The following is a 19,133-nucleotide window of genomic DNA, read 5'->3' as shown; positions in this document are numbered from 1 at the left end:
CCAGTAGGGGGCGTGCAGGAGGCAGCCGATCAATGATTCTCTCTCATCACTGATGTTTCTCTCTCTTTCTCCCTCTCCCTTCTTCTCTGAAATCAATAAAAATATATATATTTTAAAAAATATCTTCATAATGTCCCAGCCTGCTCACAGTAAAATCAAGAACGTTTAAAGGATTAATAATAGAAACTGCTCTGAGTTTTCAGAAGCACAGACAAGTGGAAGTAATGCTTTTTGATGCATCACTGAACTCTTGTCAGTCAAATGTTGTGACTGACATAGATGATCTTCCCTTTCCTCTACCCCACCTTCCATACTGGTAAAAGATCCAACAAGGGTGGCAGATTAGTGAGGAGGTGAGGTAGAAATTATATAAGTAAATCCAATGAGTTTCATTTTATAAAAGAAAACTAGAGGCCTGGTGCACAAACTTCATGCACCGGTGTGGGGGGGGGCCCTCAGCCCGACCTGCATCCTCTCCAATCTGGGAGCCCTCAGGGGATGTCCTAACTGACAGTTTAGGCCCGCTCCCCGTGATTCTCTGCTCTCTGTGGACCTGCCTGCTCAACGCCACCACAGGCCCTGCTGTCTGCTCTCTGCGGGGGCCTGCTTGCCCCTCTCTGTGGCGAGGGCTAAAAGGACTGGGGGACTCCGGCAGGACTGAGGGGACTGGGTGCCGCCATCTTTGTGACTGAGTGATGGTCAATTTTCATATTCCCTCTTTATTATATAGGATTATTATATAGGATACTCTGTACAAATAGGTTCTTGCTAAAGCTAGATTCCCGAGAAAACCTAGTGTGCTGGACAGATTCACATTCACTGAGGGACCCTTGCTCTAATTCTGGCTCTCCCACCAGGAAAGCCTAGCAGGCCAGGGCTAATTCCCCACATCTACGATCACCAGTTCTTCTTTACACAGAAAAATAATAGCAGATCCTTTTCTGCCCCCAGAAAGAATATGTGACTTAGGTAAGATAAAGAAAAGTGCTTTGAAAAAAGTACATTGTGTTGTATAAATAAATGCAGGGACCATGCATTTGGGAGAAAATACATTTGACCTTCCATTCTCAAGTCTTATTTTTCAGATTTTTTTCAAAGTGCATGAAAATAATGATTAAGTTGACATTATATACTTTGATATGTAAGCTATTTTTCCTCAATAGAAATAATTTAAAAGGAATAAGGCACCCACTGGCATGGTTTAGTGGTTGAGCCTTGACCTATGAACCAACAGATCACAGTTCGATTCCTGGTCAAGGGCACATGCCTGGGTTATGGGCTTGATCCCCAGTAGGGGGCATGCAGAAGATAGCCAATCAATGATCTTCTCTCATCACTGATGTTTCTATCTCTCTCTCCCTCTCCCTTCCTCTCTGAAATCAATAAAAAAAATTTTTTTAAGGAATAAGGCGATGGAGAAAGCTGAAAATGTGCCTTACTCTGAACTGTAAATTCTTACCTCTAGAGCTAAGTTTTCTTGAGCAGTTGGGGAATAAAAATATTCATTGTCTGGTGTTAAAAATTCATCTCTTATGTCCTCTGAAGACTCCAGTGAACCAATTGATGGCCAGGACTGATCCTATTGGTAATGCAGGACATTGTTTTTAAGTTGGTGTTCATGGTAAAGAAATCCCTTTATAGCGGGATGCAGTGTTAATAACAGGGTATCTAACATTACCCAGCAGTCAGGGTGACCCTCTCTGAGCTGGCTCTTCCTGCCTGCTTGCACACCTGCCTCTTCCCTCCTTCCCCACCATGAGCTGTGAACAGAAGGACCATCCTGAGTCTTGGTGAAGGGGGAAGGGGTTGAACAACCTTTCTGCTCCAAAATTCTCAGTAAGAAGAAAGGCCCTAGACAACTCAATCTGAGGAATGAATTTAAGCTCATAGCCGCAGTCCATGTGGTGGCATAATCCTCCAGATGAGAAGGCTGAGACCGCTCAGAACTAGGGAGTCCCTCAGGTGTTGTTACAGTTTAAAGTGGGGGGGAGGATCATGATTTTTAAAATAGCAATGCAACCTCAATAGTGAAAGCAAAAAAATGTTTTTTAATTATTTTTTGTTAATCCTCACCCAAGGATATTTTTTCATTAATTTTTAGAGAGAGAACCAGGACTTCTCGGTTCATGCGTCAGTGTTCAACTACTGAGCCACACGGGCCAAGCCCCAAAATTAAAAATTTTAACATAACAGTTATTTCTTCAGCATCTCTGCTCCACCCCTTCCTTTTCTGCTCATTTCTCTACAGGCCCTGATCCCTACATGGCAGGCAACTGGCTCCTTTCCTCACCCTCAATCATTCCTTTGCAGAGGTTTTGTGGTTTATTTCCTTAGACAATGCTTTTGCCACATATTTCCTCTTCCTGGGCACTTAGTATCTGCTCTCCTTATCTCTCATATCAAATTGAAACTTCTGACAAGCCTGACCTCCCATACCTTCCCCCACTTCCCTGACAGACCTGCTTCTCTAGCCAGGCCATGTAATAGAAGGAATAAATTATCCTGTGAGTGGTTTATGTGCAGTGTTAAAATACAGTAGGAAGTTCTTTGAAAGACCTAATATGTTATCACAATTGTATTTTTATAATGTTTCATTCTCAATTGCTATTTATATTCATTAAGTGATTCTGGCCCCATTCAATGATGATAAAAAAAAATTTGGTTTCTTAGTTAGGCTGGACTGTGGCCCAATTGCAGGCTTCAAGGATATGTTAAACCCCTGAAGCAAAGCTGTAACCTCAATGCAAATGCTAGGAAATGACTGAACCCCACAGATCCTGCTGTGGCGCAGTTGTCAGGCATAAACATATTCCTTCCACTGAGTTGAGAGCGGAATCTGGGTCTTAGAGGACATCCAGGTGAAGGTGCTCTCATCATAATCCTGTTCTTGCTTTTCCTTCTCCAATCTGGCCTCAGTCACCTGCTGGGCCACCAGCTTTGGTATCTAACCCATGCTGTATTTCCAAGTTGGTCTTGTCCACCCAACTAGATGGGAAGCTCAAGAGCCAGAGCTGAATCTGACACTTGTCTGTGTTCCCCCCAAGCTCCAAGAGACAACGCTTTGAGTTGAACTGACTCAAAAAGTAAAGCACGGGGAGATAAAGACTTCTTCATTCACATCAGAGACATGAAGGCACATACTCCAACAAGAAAGTACTACCTCAGATATTATTTCCATATCATAATACATAGCAACACCTCATTTCTACTTTATTAGGTCCTTGGATTCAACTTGGCTCTCTGGAACATATTACTTACGCTGCAAGATTTCTCAGTGACCACAGATGCTTCAGAACGTGCTTGAAAGACTTCAGTATGCTCTGGCTCCTCATTTTTTCTGGGAGACGGGTGACTGATACCTAATGATCATAACACAATCAAGGCCATAGTCATTCTGAGGTATTCAGATGGCATGAAAGGGCAAGGGCAGCGTGAGAGAAGAGATGCATGCATATTCTGCTAAGCGTGGCCACATCCCAATTGGCCTGGTCAGGTTCAGTCTAGAGCAGGGGTGGGGAACCTTGTTTCTGCCAAGGGCCATTTGGATATTTATAACATCATTCGCAGGCCATACAAAATTATCAACTTAAACATTAGCCTGCTATATTTGGTCAAACATTTAATTAACTCACCCCTCATGCCTTGGCAGGGCCAGACCCAATGATTTCATGAGCCTTATATGGCCCATGGGCCAGATTCCCTACCTCTGGTCTAGAGAGAGAAGACTGTTAGTATAGTCTGGCCCCAATATGCATCTCTGGGTCATCCACCCAGCCAAATATGGGGCTTGCTTGACAAGCTCTAAAAAGTACCAAAAAAACACACACCACTAAGCTAATAGATTTTCTTCCTAAAATAGATGATCATTTTAGATGTACCTTTCTTTGGCTTGTAAACAACTGTGAAATAACATCCTATGTCTTGATTGCGAGCAAATTACCAGGTGGAAATACACATCCTGCAGTTTTAACGTAGAAATCTATAAAGTGATGATAGCCCAAAGTTCTTCTGGCATAGACTCTCTGGGAGCCAGTGGAATTTTTCCAGCTTAAAGTGCAATGCAAAGAAATGGGCAGTAGGAAGGACTGTCCACCACTGCCCTCAGGTAAGAAAGGTTCAATTCCTTGCTAGGTTACACCCAGTCCCAGGTTCAGTGCATGGGGATTATTTTACATCATTTGAAAAAATGGTTCTGCTCCAGCAGTAGAAAAACTCATGAATCTCTGGATTTCTTTACCTGTGGGAGGGACAGTGGGATCAAAAGGGTATGTTGCTTTCCCCTGGAACGCAGGGTTCCCAGACAGTTGGGAAGGAGAGGAACAAGCAAAGGAAATATTCCAGGAGGTTTTCTTAATTTTGAGAGCTGACTATGTGATAGAGTTTACCTATCCCAAGTCCTCCAACTGAACTTACTGGGGAAGCTTCCAGGCTGTCTGCCATGCTGGTCGTCCTCATGGTCACCACTGTCTGTTTTGTCACGCTTGCCATTTCCTCCTGGCGCATTTTCCCTGGAATACTCTATAACATACTGCCAAGTCACATTCTTAGGGTCCCTAATGGGAGGCTGCAGCAAGGGATCAGGCTCGTTTTCAGCCTCATTCTCTAAAGTCGAACTACTCTGAGGATGCCAAGGAGGGACAGCCAGCTGCCCAGTAGCTGCTTTCTCCGCCATTTTTTTAACCTCCACTGGATACAAAAGAAAGTCGTTATTTAAAACAGCACCATGGACATTGGAAACAAAAGCTTTTGATTCTTAAAGAGCTATATAATACTTTTATAGCTCATATTGTCACAAAAATATGCCTTTTTAGAATTGCATCACCTGTAGCTTACCCTGTTTTGCTTGAAGAGGGGAGAGAATTGATGACAGAGTGAATAAAGGGCAAAAGAATTTCAGTTATCGAGAAACCAAGATGGCGGCATAGGTAAACACCTAAACTGCTGCCTTGTACAACAACTTCAAAACTACAACTAAAAGACAAAACGGACATCATCCAGAACCACAGGAAGGCTGGCTGAATGGAAATTCTACAACTAGAAGGAAAGAGAAAAGCACACTGAGACTCAAAGGAGCTGCAGGAGGCAGATGTACCGAGGTGCGTGTGGAGAGGGCGGCAATGGAGTTCGCAGCTGGCTTTCTCAAGTGGGAGGGAGACAAAAGCTCTGGGGACCCAGACTCATTCTTGGAGAAACTGGACTGTCTGGCAGCGGGCAGAACTCGAGGGCGGCTTTCTCTCAGAGGTGCTTGTGATTACCACAGGACACTGAGACACAGGGGCCTATTAGGGCAGGGCTGATGGGAAACCAATGCTGTCTGCTCCGCCCTGAGACTCTGCCCCATCCAAGCTGAGCACAGAGGCTTTTGCAAGTCTTGTCTCATAAAGGTGTCTCCAGCACAGAAGTTCTCCCAGCGTAGACACAGCTGATCCTCACAGCCAATTGGCCTGGAGGTCAATTCCTCCAGGCGAGAGGGAGAAGGAAGCCCCCGAATGCAGTGAACCCCAGTTCTGACTGCACTGAACCCCAGTTCTGGGCGAGCCCCTGGGGACCCAGGCTCTTATGGGGAGGAATCTGGACTATCAGGCGGAAACTCAGGGGAGCCGCGAAAGGCAGAGGTCTGGAGGCACGCATGCAAGTGAATGCAGAGAGGACTGACTGCTGAGTGTGCCGCTGGCTTTCTCTAGCTGGAGGGAACTGGAAGCTCCCGACTGCGCTGAACTCCAGTTTCGGGCGAGAATCTGGGAATCCAGATTCATTGGGGGATAAACTGGACTGTCTGGCAGCGGGCAAAACTCAAGGGTGGCTTTCTCTCAGAGGTGCTTGCAGCGATTACTGAGGAACACTGAGACCCAGGGGCCTCAGAGGGCAGGGCTGACGGGAAGCCAAGACTGTCTGCTCAGCCCTGAGACTCCGCCCCAAGCAAGCTGAGCACAGAGGCTTTTGCAATTTTGCAAGTCTTGTCTCATAAGGCTGTCTCCAGCACAGAAGTTCTCCCGGCGTAGACACAGCTGATCCCTACAGCCAACTGGCCTGGAGGTCAATTCCTCCCAGTGATACCAACAACAATCAAGACTTAACTACAACAAGGCTGTACACACAGTCCACAAAGGGGTGCACCAAGAGTGTCCACCTCAGGTAACTGGGGAGGCCGACCCACTGGGCCATATAGGACCCCTAGCACACAAAACTACCCTACCAACTCAGGGAAGCAGCAAAATTCGAAGACAAAGAAACAGATCACAAACAAAATAAATGGAGGAAAACAAACAACTGGATATAGAGTTCAAAACCACAGTTACAAGGTTTTTCAAGAATTTCCTAGAAAAGGCCAATAAATTTAGCGAGACCCTAGAGGATATGAAAAAGGACCAACTAGAAATTAAACATACACTGACTGAAATAAGAAATATTATACAGAGACCTAACAGCAGACTAGAGGAACGCAAGAATCAAGTCAAAGATTTGAAATACAAAGAAGCAAAAAACACTCAACCGGAAAAGCAAAAAGAAAAAAGAATCCAAAAATTTGAAGATAGTGTAAGGAGCCTCTGGGACAACTTCAAGCATACCAACATCCAAATTACGGGGGTGCCAGAAGAAGAGAGAGAGCAAGATACTGAAAACCTATTGGAAGAAATAATGACAGAAAACTTCCCCCACCTGGTGAAAGAAATAGACTTACAAGTCCAGGAAGCGCACAGAACCCCAAACAAAAGGAATCCAAAGAGGACCACACCAAGACACATCATAATTAAAATGCCAAGAGCAAAAGACAAAGAGAGAATATTAAAAGCAGCAAAAGAAAAACAGTTAGTTACCTATAAGGAAGCACCCATACGACTGTCAGCGGATTTCTCAACAGAAACTATGCAGGCCAGACGGGAGTGGCAAGAAATTTTCAATGTGATGAATAGCAAGAACCTACAACCAAGATTACTCTACCCAGCAAAGCTATCATTCAGAATTAAAGGGCAGATAAAGAGCTTCACAGATAAGAAAAAGCTAAAGGAGTTCATCACCACCAAACCAGTATTATATGAAATGCTGAAAGGCATTCTTAAAGAAGAGGAAAAAGAAGAAAAAGGTAAAGATAAAAATTATGAACAACGAATACATATCTATCAACAAGTGAATCTAAAAAATCAAGTGAATAAAAAAATCTGATGAACAGAATTAACTGGTGAATATAATAGAATAAGGGGCATAGAAAGGGAGTGGACTGACAATTCTCGGGGGGAAAGGGTAGTTGGGGGTGTGGGAAGAGACTGGACAAAAATCATACACCTATGGATGAGGACAGTGGGGAGGGTAAGGGCAGAGGGTGGGGTGGGAACTGGGTGAAGGGGAGCCATGGGGGAAAAAAGAGTAACAATTGTAATAATCTGAACAATAAAGATTTATTAAATTAAAAAGAAAGAAAAAATAATTTCAGTTAGTTACAGCCCTTGTTGCTGACGTCCAGGCAGCAGAAAACTTGTAGATGGACCTTCTTGCTCTGAAGATGTCACAAGAAAATGACACCTAAAGCCCCGTCAGTAGAGATTCCACAGGATTCTATTTGAGTTTGTCTAGGCTTTCTAGGCCATGATGAGTTCATATTTTGGGGATGTGCATATATGTGTGTGTTTTCATTCCAAATGTTCTATACTTCTGCTAATGTACTTAGCATTTGTGGTTTTTTTTAAAAAGCATAAACATTGTGCCTAGCTGGTTTGACTCAGTGGTAGAGCGTCGGCCTGCGGACTGAAGGGTCCTGGGTTCAATTCCAGTCAAGGGCACGTGCCTGGGTTTCGGGTTCAATCTCCAGTAGAGGGGGGGGGGTGTAAGAGGCAGCCGATCAATGATTCTCATCATTGATGTTTCTATCTCTCCCTCTCCCTTCCTCTCTGAAATTAATAAAAATATTTTTTAAAAGGCATGGACATCATATCCTTTTAAGCTCACAAGATAAAACTGAAGAGAAACCAAGATGGCGGCATAGGTAAGCACCTAAACTGCTGCCTCGCACAACAATTTCAAAACTACAACTAAAAGACAGAACGGACACCATCCAGAACCACAGGAAAGCTGGCTGAGTGAAGATTCTACAACTAGAAGGAAAGAGAAAAGCTCACAGAGAATTGGAGGTACGGCAAAGGATCTTTGTGCGCGCAGAGAGGAAGGGCGGCTGAGAGCCTGGCTGACTTTCTCTGGTGGAAGGGGGAAGGAAGCCCCCGACTGCACTGAACCCCAGTTCTGACTGCACTGAACCCCAGTCCCGGGCGAAACCCCATGGACCCAGGCTCATACAGGGGGAGTCTGGACTGTCAGGTAGAGAGAAAGGCACCCGGAGACTCGGAGACCCGGGGGAGACCCGGGGGAGCCCCGGCGGGCAGGGGTCTGCAGGCGCGCGCATGCCAGTGCGCACAAAGGCTGAAGAGGTTGCCACAGGCTTTCCCTAGTGGAAGGGAGTCAGAAGCTCCTGACTGCACTGAGCCCCAGTTCTGACTGCACTGAACCCCAGTTCCAGGCGAGCCCCTGGGGACCCACGCTCTTGTGGGGGGAATCTGGACTCTCGGGCGGAGACTCGGGAGCCGGGGAAGGCAAAGGTCTGCAGGCGCGCACGCGCGCAAGGGCAAGGCTGACTGGAAGCCAAGACTGTCTGCTCGGCCCTGAGACTCCACCCCATCCAAGCTGAGCACAGAGGCTATTGCAATTTGGCAACTCTAATCCTATAAGGCTGTCTCCAACACCAAACTTCTCCCAGTGTAGACACAGCTGATCCCTACAGCCAACTGGCCTGGAGGTCAATTCCTCCCAGTGATACCAACAACAATCAAGACTTAACTGCAACAAGGCTGTACACACAGTCCACAAAGGGGTGCACCAAGAGTGTCCACCTCAGGTTAACTGGGGAGGCCGACCCACTGGGCCATATAGGAAACCTAGCACACATATCTACCCTACCAACTCAGGGAAGCAGTGAAAATGCCGCGTCAAAGAAACAGATCACAAACGAAAGAAATGGAGGAAAACAAACGACTGGATATAGAATTCAAAACCACGGTTATAAGGCTTTTCAAGAATATCCTAGAAAAGGCCGATAAATATAACGAGACCCTCGAGGATATGAAAAAGGACCAACTAGAAATTAAACATACACTGACTGAAATAAAAAATATTATACAGAGACCCAACAACAGACTAGAGGAACACAAGAATCAAGTCAAAGAATTGAAATACAAAGAAGCAAAAAACACTCAACCGAAAAAGCAAAAAGAAAAAAAAATCCAAAAATTTGAAGATAGTGTAAGAAGACTCTGTGACAACTTCAAGCGTACCAACATCAGAATTATGGGGGTGCCAGAAGAAGAGAGAGAGCAAGATACTGAAAACCTATTTGAAGAAATAATGACCGAAAACTTCCCTCACCTGGTGAAAGAAATAGACTTACAAGTCCAGGAAGCCCACAGAACCCCAAACAAAAGGAATCCAAAGAGGACCACACCAAGACACATCATAATTAAAATGCCAAGAGCAAAAGACAGAGAGAGAATATTAAAAGCAGCAAGAGAAAAACAGTTAATTACCTACAAGGGAGCACCCATACAATTGTCAGCTGATTTCTCAACAGAAACTATGCAGGCCAGACGGGAGTGTCAAGAAATTTTCAAAGTGATGAATAGCAAGAACCTACAACCAAGATTACTCTACCCAGCAAAGCTATCATTCAGAATTGAAGGGCAGATAAAGAGCTTCACAGATAAGAAAAAGCTAAAGGAGTTCATCACCACCAAACCAGTATTATATGAAATGCTGAAAGGTATTCTTAAAGAAGAGGAAGAAGAAAAAAGTAAAGATAAAAATTATGAACAACAAATACATATCTATCAACAAGTGAACCTAAAAATCAAGTGAATTAAAAACCTGAGGAACAGAATAATCTGGTGAATATAATAGAAGCAGGGGCATAGAAAGGGAGTGAACTGATAATTCTCAGGGGGAAAGGAGTATGGGGGGTTCAGGAAGAGACTGGACAAAAATCATACACCCATGGATGAGGACAGTGGGGGGGGGGGTAAGGGCAGAAGGTGGGGTGGGAACCGAGTGGAGGGGAGCTATGGGGTGGAAAGGAGAAACAATTGTAATAATCTGAATAAAGATTTATTTAAAAAATAAATAAATAATAAATAAATAAAACTGAGACAAAAGGATAATGCCCACAGGATATGTGAAAGTGACACTGCAGTGTTTCTAAATTAATAATGGTATATATCAAATACCCATATTGTACATGTTTACTACACTTGTTATGTAATTTAAATCCATATATAACAGAAACATTTCTTATATGGTCTAGAAGTGAAAAAAAGCATTTCTCTTCTGCAGTTAGTAATCAGAAAGGCTTTGCTTTTAAAATGGAACAAGCTAACAGAAGAAAAGAATGTGGGAGGATAGTGCTGTGTACTTAAGAGATAACAACCAGGTTAGAAATATACTTTAAATTTCATTTTGTCCAACAGAACCCATGACTTTATACTCACTTTTCCATTTTAAGTGTACCTTTCCAACATCTTCATTATTTCTTGACTTTGTATTATATATTTCAGAAGACAAAGATTCCATGTTGATCCTAAATTGTATAGGTTTTTTGAAGGGGGAGGGGAGCAGGGTGGACACAAACACATCAGTTTGCTCAAGTCCTTGACTCAACAACCTTAGCCCACCAGCCCACCCAGAGGACTGAACCATTCCTGGGGTTGCACTGACTCCTGTTCGCCACCAGGTGGCACCACACTCCCCAACAGTAAGCTAGCAAGACTCCTTACCTGGCAGAGTCCTGAACAGGGATGGCTGTCACTGGAGGTCCCTTCGGGTGGTTTGACATGGTGAAGAGTGAACTATTCAGCTGTGTCACTTTGGCTTGGGCACTGGACTCTCTAGGATGTCCCTGGCTAAGAAATGAAAGGACTGGGTTAGAAGGTTTCTTGTTTCTTTTTAATTTCCAAATTCAGATTTCAAGATAAAGGTGCTCTTGGGAGATTTTCAGAAGTAGAAGAAACCAATTAAAATACAGTTTCACCAGACAGAATCCTGGTCCTTAGGCTGTTGCAGAGCCCCTTTTCCCTCAATGCCACAGAACACAGTGATGGCTCAGTAACTGCTCCTGCCCTTTGATCAGAATTCTCTGGTAACAGGCCCACCTACATATCAGTGAGAGCACAGTAACTAACATTTGTAAAGATAGACTTAAGGCACCAGGGATCTTAAAGACATTCCGAGATCTTCAGCCTAGCTTCATTGACTTCTAGACCCTGACCTGCCACTGGCTGTCTTTCACAAACTTCACTCTCTCTGGGCCAAGCAAGATTTTCTCATCTGCAAAACAAGGGAGTCTCTTTTCCTCTAAATATCCCGATTGTGTATTTTTTTATTGTCCATTAAACTAACTCTAAAAGATGTATGTGATCTGTGGCATGTATATGAATCCCGTTAGCCAGAATGCCCTCTTTTCCCACTGCGCCAGGCAGCAGAGAGACTGTTGGCACTGGAAAGGTCAGAGCTGATCAGCTCCTTTAAAGAGCAATTTGGCAACAGCTGTCAAGAATCTTTAAGACATTCAAACCCTTGACCTTGTTTCTGAGAATCTATCAAGAACCTAACCTGAAATGTAGAAAAAGCTTTATTGACAAGTCATTATGGCCCTATTCATAACAGAAAATGTAATGAAACAACCCAAAATTCAACAATGGGGAAATCCAACAATTTCAAAGTAAGTTTACATTACAAGGGTGTTTTTAATAACATGGGATAACATGTTCTTTTTTTTTTTTAATATATTTTATTGATATTTTACAGAGAGGAAGGGAGAGGGATAGAAAGCTAGAAACATCGATGAGAGAGAAACATCGATCAGCTGCCTCCTGCACACCTCCCACTGGGGATGTGCCCGCAACCAAGGTACGTGCCCTTGACCGGAATCGAACCTGGGACCCCCCAGTCCGCAGGCTGACGCTCTATCCACTGAGCCAAACCGGTCCCAGCGGGATAACATGTTCTTATGTAAAGTGAAATATCAGGGTAAATACCATTATAATTAAAATAATATAATCAGGATATAATCAAAATATATGCATGTATTATAAAGTTGTACACCTGAAATTTATATTATTAATCAATGTTACCTTTTTAAAATATATATCTTTATTGATTTCAGAGAGGAAGGGAGAGGGAGAGAGAGAAACATCAATGATGAGAGAGAATCATTGATCGGCTGCCTTCTGCACACTCCCTACTGGGGACTGAGCCCGCAACCCAGGCATGTGCCCTTGGCTGGAATTGAACCTGGGACCCTCAGTCCGCAGGCCAACACTCTATCCACTGAGCCAGTCCAGCTGGGGCTCAATGTTACCTTAATAAATTTAATTTTAAAAAATATATACACATGTATATAATTTTTATTTTTTAAAAGTATACAGAAAAGACTAGGTGGACTGTTAGCAAAATGTTAAGCTTTGGTCTGTTTTTTGTTCTTTTGGAGGAAGAGGATGGAGCTGAGCAGAGAAGGCCACAACCATAGTTTAGTTTTGTTATCTAATGGCTATACTGGAACCCCATCTGCTTCTATCAATGACATGAGTGCTAAACTTTCTGATGCCAGGGAGGTGGTTTTTCAATAATTCCCTTCTTGGACCCAGCCGATTTTGCTCAGTGGTTAGAGCGTCAGCCCATGTACTGAAAGGGTCTCGGGTTCGATTCTGGTCGACAAATAACCTTGGTTGCAGCCGCGGGCATGTGCAGGAGGCAACCAATTGATGTGTCTGTCTCACATCGATGTTTCTCTCTGTCTCTCCCCCTCCCTTCCACTCTCTCTCAAAAATCAATGGAAAAATATCCTCAGGTGAGGATTAACAAATAATAATAATTCTTCCCTTCTTAAAGATAAATATACTAAACTAGGCATTTTCTTTGATTCTCCCTTCCTGTACATATTTACCCACACGAAAGGAGCAGCAGACTATTGTCATTAGTCTCAGTCACCACTGGGGGAGAGAATAAAAAGTCTTTCTTCTAGTACTAATTTCAAAGTCTTTTTTCTAGTACTAATTTCAAAGCTGTAGATAAATGCTGTCATTTAACCACAGAAAAGGATAACTAAAATTGACATGCTAATCTATCTTGAAAATCATTTAATGGTCCTTTAATAATTCCCCTGATGCAAAATAAATTCGCTTTGCCTAAGTTCTTAAAAACCCAGGGTACACATATGCTCTTCTTCCAGTGATTTGTGCTGACTCAACTTCATTTTACTGATCCGGCTGGAAATCAGAGGTTGCAGGGTAACAATGACAGTATTCAACGCCCTCTTTCTGCCCTCCTGTCAGTTACGTTCATTTTGAGCTGAACAGTTTGATTTCTGGAGCACTGGCAAAGGGAATACCTGCCACTTCTTCTTATAAGAAAAAGCATCTGGGCAGCTTTGGAAAGCCAAGGTGCTTTGCTTTTGCCAACTGATGAGCTCTGTCTGATTAACCTGCCAGGTGCTTTACCTTTGATGTCTCCTACAAGTTCCCATTACACTGCTCTTTTTGCTCACTGAACAGAGAGAACCTGCCAGATCTATTTCTGTGTCACTAATCTCCGTCACTCACAGACTTTGTCGCTAGATGTATGAAGATCATTAAGTGACCTCAGAGTCACAGGGGAGTCTAAAGGCTTGGGGATACAAAGGACAATAACACGTTAACCCACCTGCTAGTATTTTGGTTCCTGCTTCCTTCCAAACTGTCTTTGGCTCCTTGAGTGGGCTGGAATTGTTCCCCTGGGCTCTGTTTTCCAGAGCCACAAAGAGTTAGCAGATTGAAAAGAAGTAAACATGTTTCAGTGTTTTGATGAAGGAATTCTCCTCTTCAGTCTCCATTCTGTTTCTAAAACTATTCTTGCTAAATGTGTAGAAATAACCAGACCTACCAAGATAATTTCCCTTTGCATGTTTCACATGTAGTACGTCATCTCTTCACTGGAGCCTTTACACAGAAATCTTTGCCCCCAGCAACCCAACCCAGACAGGGCACAAGTGAAGAATGAGCAGAAAAACAGACATTTAAGATTCAACAACTCTCCCCTCTATTATATTAAGGCAGCAGGCTTTGGGGCAGGGACTGAATGACTAAGCAATTTAGAATGGGGATTAATACTTGCCCAAGATACCATAATGAGTAAGTTGAACCATGTAAAATTGTCAATGCTTGATTATTTTGACCTATAAAACAGCAATTTCATGTGTTTCAACAGAAAAGGACATGAGCTTTGTGTTGGGTTTGGAATGGAAGGTGAAGAGTAAGTACCTTGGGATTCCATCCTGGAGGCCGTATTTCCCAAAGCTAAGAGGAGCCCCCCACAGCTGAGGACCTCCCTATGAATTGGCTGTATTTATGTCCATTCTGGCATATGGGTTAGGGCCAATGTTGAACCCGGCTCCAGGCCCTGCTCAGATGCCCTACCTCCCACTTCTTAGCTTTACCTGATGGCTTTTTTCTGATGAATCCCCGGTGCTTTTTTCAGAGACTTGAATGAAAGCAGTAAAAGGTTTCCAGTTACAGTTACTTCTTTCCCCGGACCTTTTGCCAAAATGTCCCCCTTGAAAGCCTCTCACTGTTCTTGGAGACCTTGCGAGGGTCGGGCAATTGCCACCCGCATCCGGCCACTGGCACCTTGGCAAGACAGGAGGAATGTAAACGGAAGATGGGGGGCCCACCGCCACAGGCAAGTGAGAGAGGTCAGGAAACATTCTTGAAGAAGCCCACCGAGACACGTGCTCCTCTTGCTCCTTCAGCATCCTCTCATACTCGTTGAATTTCTGCTTGATTTTCCCCAGTGACTCATTGTTCTGGTTTGCTATTGCCTGTGCAATCTTTACATCCAGCATACACTTACTGATGTACATGTCGGTCTTGGACCACTTGCTCACCTTGCACTTGGCTTCTCTGGCTGGCTCAGGTGGGCTGGGGGAACTAAGTGAACCATTTTGCTGGTCCCAATCCTCAAAGGAAACCTCTGTGTCAGCTTCCGAAGAGCTCTCACTCTTTTCACAAAAGCAGCATGCCTCTCTCTCCATCTTTTCCAACTCCTCTTCCAGGGACTTCAGCTCATCTCCCTGGTTTTGGCTGGACCCCTCCAGAGATAAACCAACGCCTGGGGGCTCTTTCTCTTTGTCACCTTCCATGTCCAGGCAGCTGGAGTAGATTTTGTTCATTTCAAAGCTGCAAAGGCTTGACAGACCTGAGCTGGGGCTCCTGGCCTCTCCGGCCACAAAGCAAGCAGGAGGAGCAGCATCTTGTCTCTGAGTCTCTTTGGCCATCAGACTGGGATCTGGGACCTGAGGATCTGGTGTGACCTTCTCGCTGGGATCCCTTGGTGAATGAAGCTGACTGCCTGTTGAAAGGAGCAGTAACATGCAAATGCTTGAAGTGATCACATGCAGTAGCTAAGCACCTTGGTTGTTGCTCAAGTGACATGAGAATGCAGCTTTCTGTTTCCCACTCCCTTCCCACTACCAGACACACTCACAGAGGGGCAAAGGGTGTTTCTAAGAGAAAGTTCCCATTTTGACATGGGCTGAGGTAGAATATCTGGGAGGGACCAAACCCTAGGCGAAATGTTCTAAGCTTATGGTACAGTGTGGTCAAAACATGCATAACTGCCTGGCTGGTGTGGTTCAGTGATTGAGCATCATCCTATGAACCAGGAGGTCATGGTTCAATTCCCAATCAGGGCACATGTTCAACATGCTCAGGTTGTGAGCTTCATCCCCTACTGAAGGGACAGCTGATAGATGATTCCTCTTTCATCATTGATGTTTCTATCTCTCTCCCTCTCCCTTCCTATCAGAAATCAATAAAATATATATATATATATATATATATACACACACACACACACACACACACACACACACACACACACACACACACACACACACACCAGAGGCCCAGTGCATGAAATTCGGGCATGGGGGGGGGGGCGGTGTCCCTCAGCCCAGCCTGCACCCTCTCCAATATGGGACCCCTCGAGGGATGTCCAACTGCCCGTTTAGGCCCGATCCTGGTAGGACAACCCTCTCACAATCCAGGACTACTGGCTCCCAACTGCTCACCTGCCTGCCTTCCTGATTGCTTCTAACTGCTTTTGCCTGCCAGCCTGATTGCCCCTAACTGTCCTCCCCTGCAGGCCTGGTCACCCCTAACTGTCCTCCCCTGCAGGCCTGGTCACCCCTAACTGCCCTTTCCTGCAGGCCTGGTCCCCCGCAACTGCTCTCCCCGGCAGGCCTGGGTCCCCCCAACTGCCCTTCCCTGCAGGCCCGGTTGCCCCCAACTTCCCTCCTCCGCTGACCTGGTCACCCCTAACTGCCCTCCCCTACAGGCTTGATCGTCCCCAACTGCCCTCCCCTGCAGGCTTGATCGTCCCCAACTGCCCTCCCCTGCTGGCCATCTTGTGGCGGCCATCTTGTGTCCACATGGGGGCAGCCATCTTTGACCACATGGGGGCAGCCATCTTGTGTGTTGGGAGTGATGGTCAATTTGCATATTACTCTTTTATTAGATAGGAGGATAGAGGCCTGGTGCACGGGTGGGGGCCAGCTGGTTTGCCCTGAAGGGTGTCCCAGATCAGGGTGGGGGTTCCCTTGGGGCATGGGGTGGCCTGGGCGAGGGGCCTGTGGTGGTTTGCAGGCTGGCCACACCCCCCAGCGACCCAACTGGAAGCCCTGGTATCTGGGATTTATTTATCTTCTATAATTGAAACTTTGTAGCCTTGAGTGGAAGCCTGGGCTGGCCAGGGCAGGTGGAAAGCTTGGCTTCCTCTATTGCCGGGGAAACCCAAGCCTCCTGCTCTCTCTGTGGCCGCAGCCATCTTGGTTGGTTTAATTTGCATACTCGCTCCTGATTGGCTGGTGGGCGTAGCAGAGGTACAGTCAATTTGCATATTACTCTTTTATTAGATAGGAAGATTTTATTTTATTTTTTTTTAAACATATTTTATTGATTTTTTTACAGAGAGGAAGGGAGAGGGATAGAGAGTTAGAAACATCGATGAGAGAGAAACATCGATCAGCTGCCTCCTGCACACCTCCTACTGGGGATGTGCCCGCAACCAACGTACATGCCCTTGACCGGAATCGAACCCGGGACCCCCCAGTCCGCAGGCCGACGCTCTATCCACTGAGCCAAACCGGTTTAGGCAAGATAGGAAGATTTTAAAAACATGCATAACTGGACACTTCCACTTAGGCTCCATGGTTGTGGTTCAGGAGCTCACAAATGGGATTGTCATTCCAGTTTTGCTCTTGAGTCCAGAAAGTTCCTGGAGCCACATATATACCCTCTGATTCCTCCTTTGTTAGTCATATGTGGCCTAAAAAAGCTATACAAGAATCCTTTGATAAAAGCAAAAGCAAAGTAGATTATAAGGGCGCAGACATAAAGGGATTAGCAACAAAAGGACCAACAGAAACCTCTGCTAAGACTAAGGTGACACTCTCAGAGGACCTCATTGTTTTCAAAATGGACCTGATAATCTGAAGTACTTCTTCCTAATTGTCTCTGACCTTTTTCTTAGATCAGAATTCAAGATAGATAGTTTAGATATTTACTTGGTACTAATCAGGAAATACATGTTATTTATATTTAAAATATACTTAGTTATTTTTAATGACCTCATTCCTGAGTTCCTTTTTCATTAAAGTAGCTTTCATTTCTATTACTGCAGCAGTTTAATAATGTAAATAAATAGGAGGTTGGTGCCAGTAGACACTGTTACTAAATCAGTACCTAAACATCCTTGGGCCTCTAGCTCTTTGAATTTGAGTACAATATATTTTACTGTGAAACAGTATAGTGAGACTGTACAGTGAAAAGAAAGGAGTTTTTGGAGATGATAAGGACTTAAAACATAAAGTTATAATTACTGCTTAACACAAATGAGCAGCTTATCTGCGAAAGTAGTAATTACTGTTTATTGCTTTGAAGAACATAGCAAAGACAGGGAAGTAGAGGAAATTTCTTTGGAATAAAATGGAGCACCTCTCACATAAAAGTCTAATGTATATTATAAAATTCTAATCTTGTTGCATTCCTTCTATTCCGACAAAATGTATTATTCAGTTTAAAAAGAAAACATGCATGCCCGGCCGGTGTGGCTCAGTGGATTGATTGAGCATCATCCTATAGACTAAGAGGTTGATGGTTCCATTCCATGTCAGGGCACATGCCTGGATTTTGGGTTTGATCTCCAGCAGGGGGTATGCAGGAGGTAGCCAATCCATGTTTCTCTCTCATTGATATTTCTCTCTCTCTCTCTCTCATCAATAAAAACATATTTTTAAAAACATGCATAACTGGCCCTGACCGGTTTGGCTCAGTGGATAGAGCGTCGGCCTGAGGACTGAAAGGTCCCAGGTTCGATTCCGGTCAAGGGCATGTACCTTGGTTGCGGGCACATCCCCAGTAGGAGGTGTGCAGGAGGCAGCTGATCGATGTTTCTCTCTCATCGATGTTTCTAATTCTCTATCCCTCTCCCTTCCTCTCTGTAAAAAATCAATAAAATATATTTAAAAAAAAACAAACATGCATAACTGTCAGGACATGCAAATTACAGGCCCTTGACTCTTAAGGACTAAACTCACAGCCTTCTTTACACACATAAGAGTTCAAATATTCATGTCAGGTAAAGTTATGCTCTTGGTGAGCATTTGATAAAAGTAGACACTGCCTAAGACTCCACTGTATCATGGGAACAATAAGACCTCAATAAGTAACGCCAAGAATGACCAGCCATCACCCCGGTTGATGGTATACAGCTCGCAAAGAATAGGACACCGGAGCCAAAGCAATGAGAGCTTGGAGAACCACTCTGGAGGCCTCTGTCCTTGTCCAAAGAGAGTCAGAGAGAGGGTTCCAGCTCTGGAATCTTGGGTAACGAGCTCTGGAATCTGGAGTGAGCTACGACCTCTCTGACCCTTGCTTTTCTCATGTTTCTCAATTGGAATGTGAGGGCATTAATTATGACTGCAAGGTGCTTTCCAGCTCTGAATTCAAGGTTTAGAAATGTACTAAAAAGCAGTAAGGCCTATAGGAAAAAGTTAGAAAGAAACACCA

General features: G+C 44.4%; 1 protein-coding gene across 1 annotated transcript in view; it reads right to left on the bottom strand.

Moving 5' to 3' along the window:
- TEX14 (testis expressed 14, intercellular bridge forming factor) overlaps nucleotides 1-19,133 on the bottom strand; it is a gene marked incomplete at both ends in the record, with an annotated part of 71,739 nt that overhangs the window by 27,297 nt on the left and 25,309 nt on the right. The window contains 7 exons of the mRNA XM_080679210.1: nucleotides 1,460-1,579; nucleotides 3,259-3,359; nucleotides 4,414-4,686; nucleotides 10,524-10,612; nucleotides 10,809-10,934; nucleotides 13,732-13,808; nucleotides 14,504-15,414. Coding sequence (XP_080535336.1) covers nucleotides 1,460-1,579; nucleotides 3,259-3,359; nucleotides 4,414-4,686; nucleotides 10,524-10,612; nucleotides 10,809-10,934; nucleotides 13,732-13,808; nucleotides 14,504-15,414 — 1,697 coding nt within the window. The remainder of the gene's footprint in view (nucleotides 1-1,459; nucleotides 1,580-3,258; nucleotides 3,360-4,413; nucleotides 4,687-10,523; nucleotides 10,613-10,808; nucleotides 10,935-13,731; nucleotides 13,809-14,503; nucleotides 15,415-19,133) is intronic.

Source organism: Plecotus auritus (assembly GCF_963455305.1).
Source record: "Plecotus auritus genome assembly, chromosome: 7".
Taxonomy (NCBI): Eukaryota; Metazoa; Chordata; class Mammalia; order Chiroptera; family Vespertilionidae; genus Plecotus; species Plecotus auritus.
The sequence above is the reverse complement of the archived record's forward strand: the minus strand, read 5'-3'. Positions and strand labels throughout refer to the sequence as shown.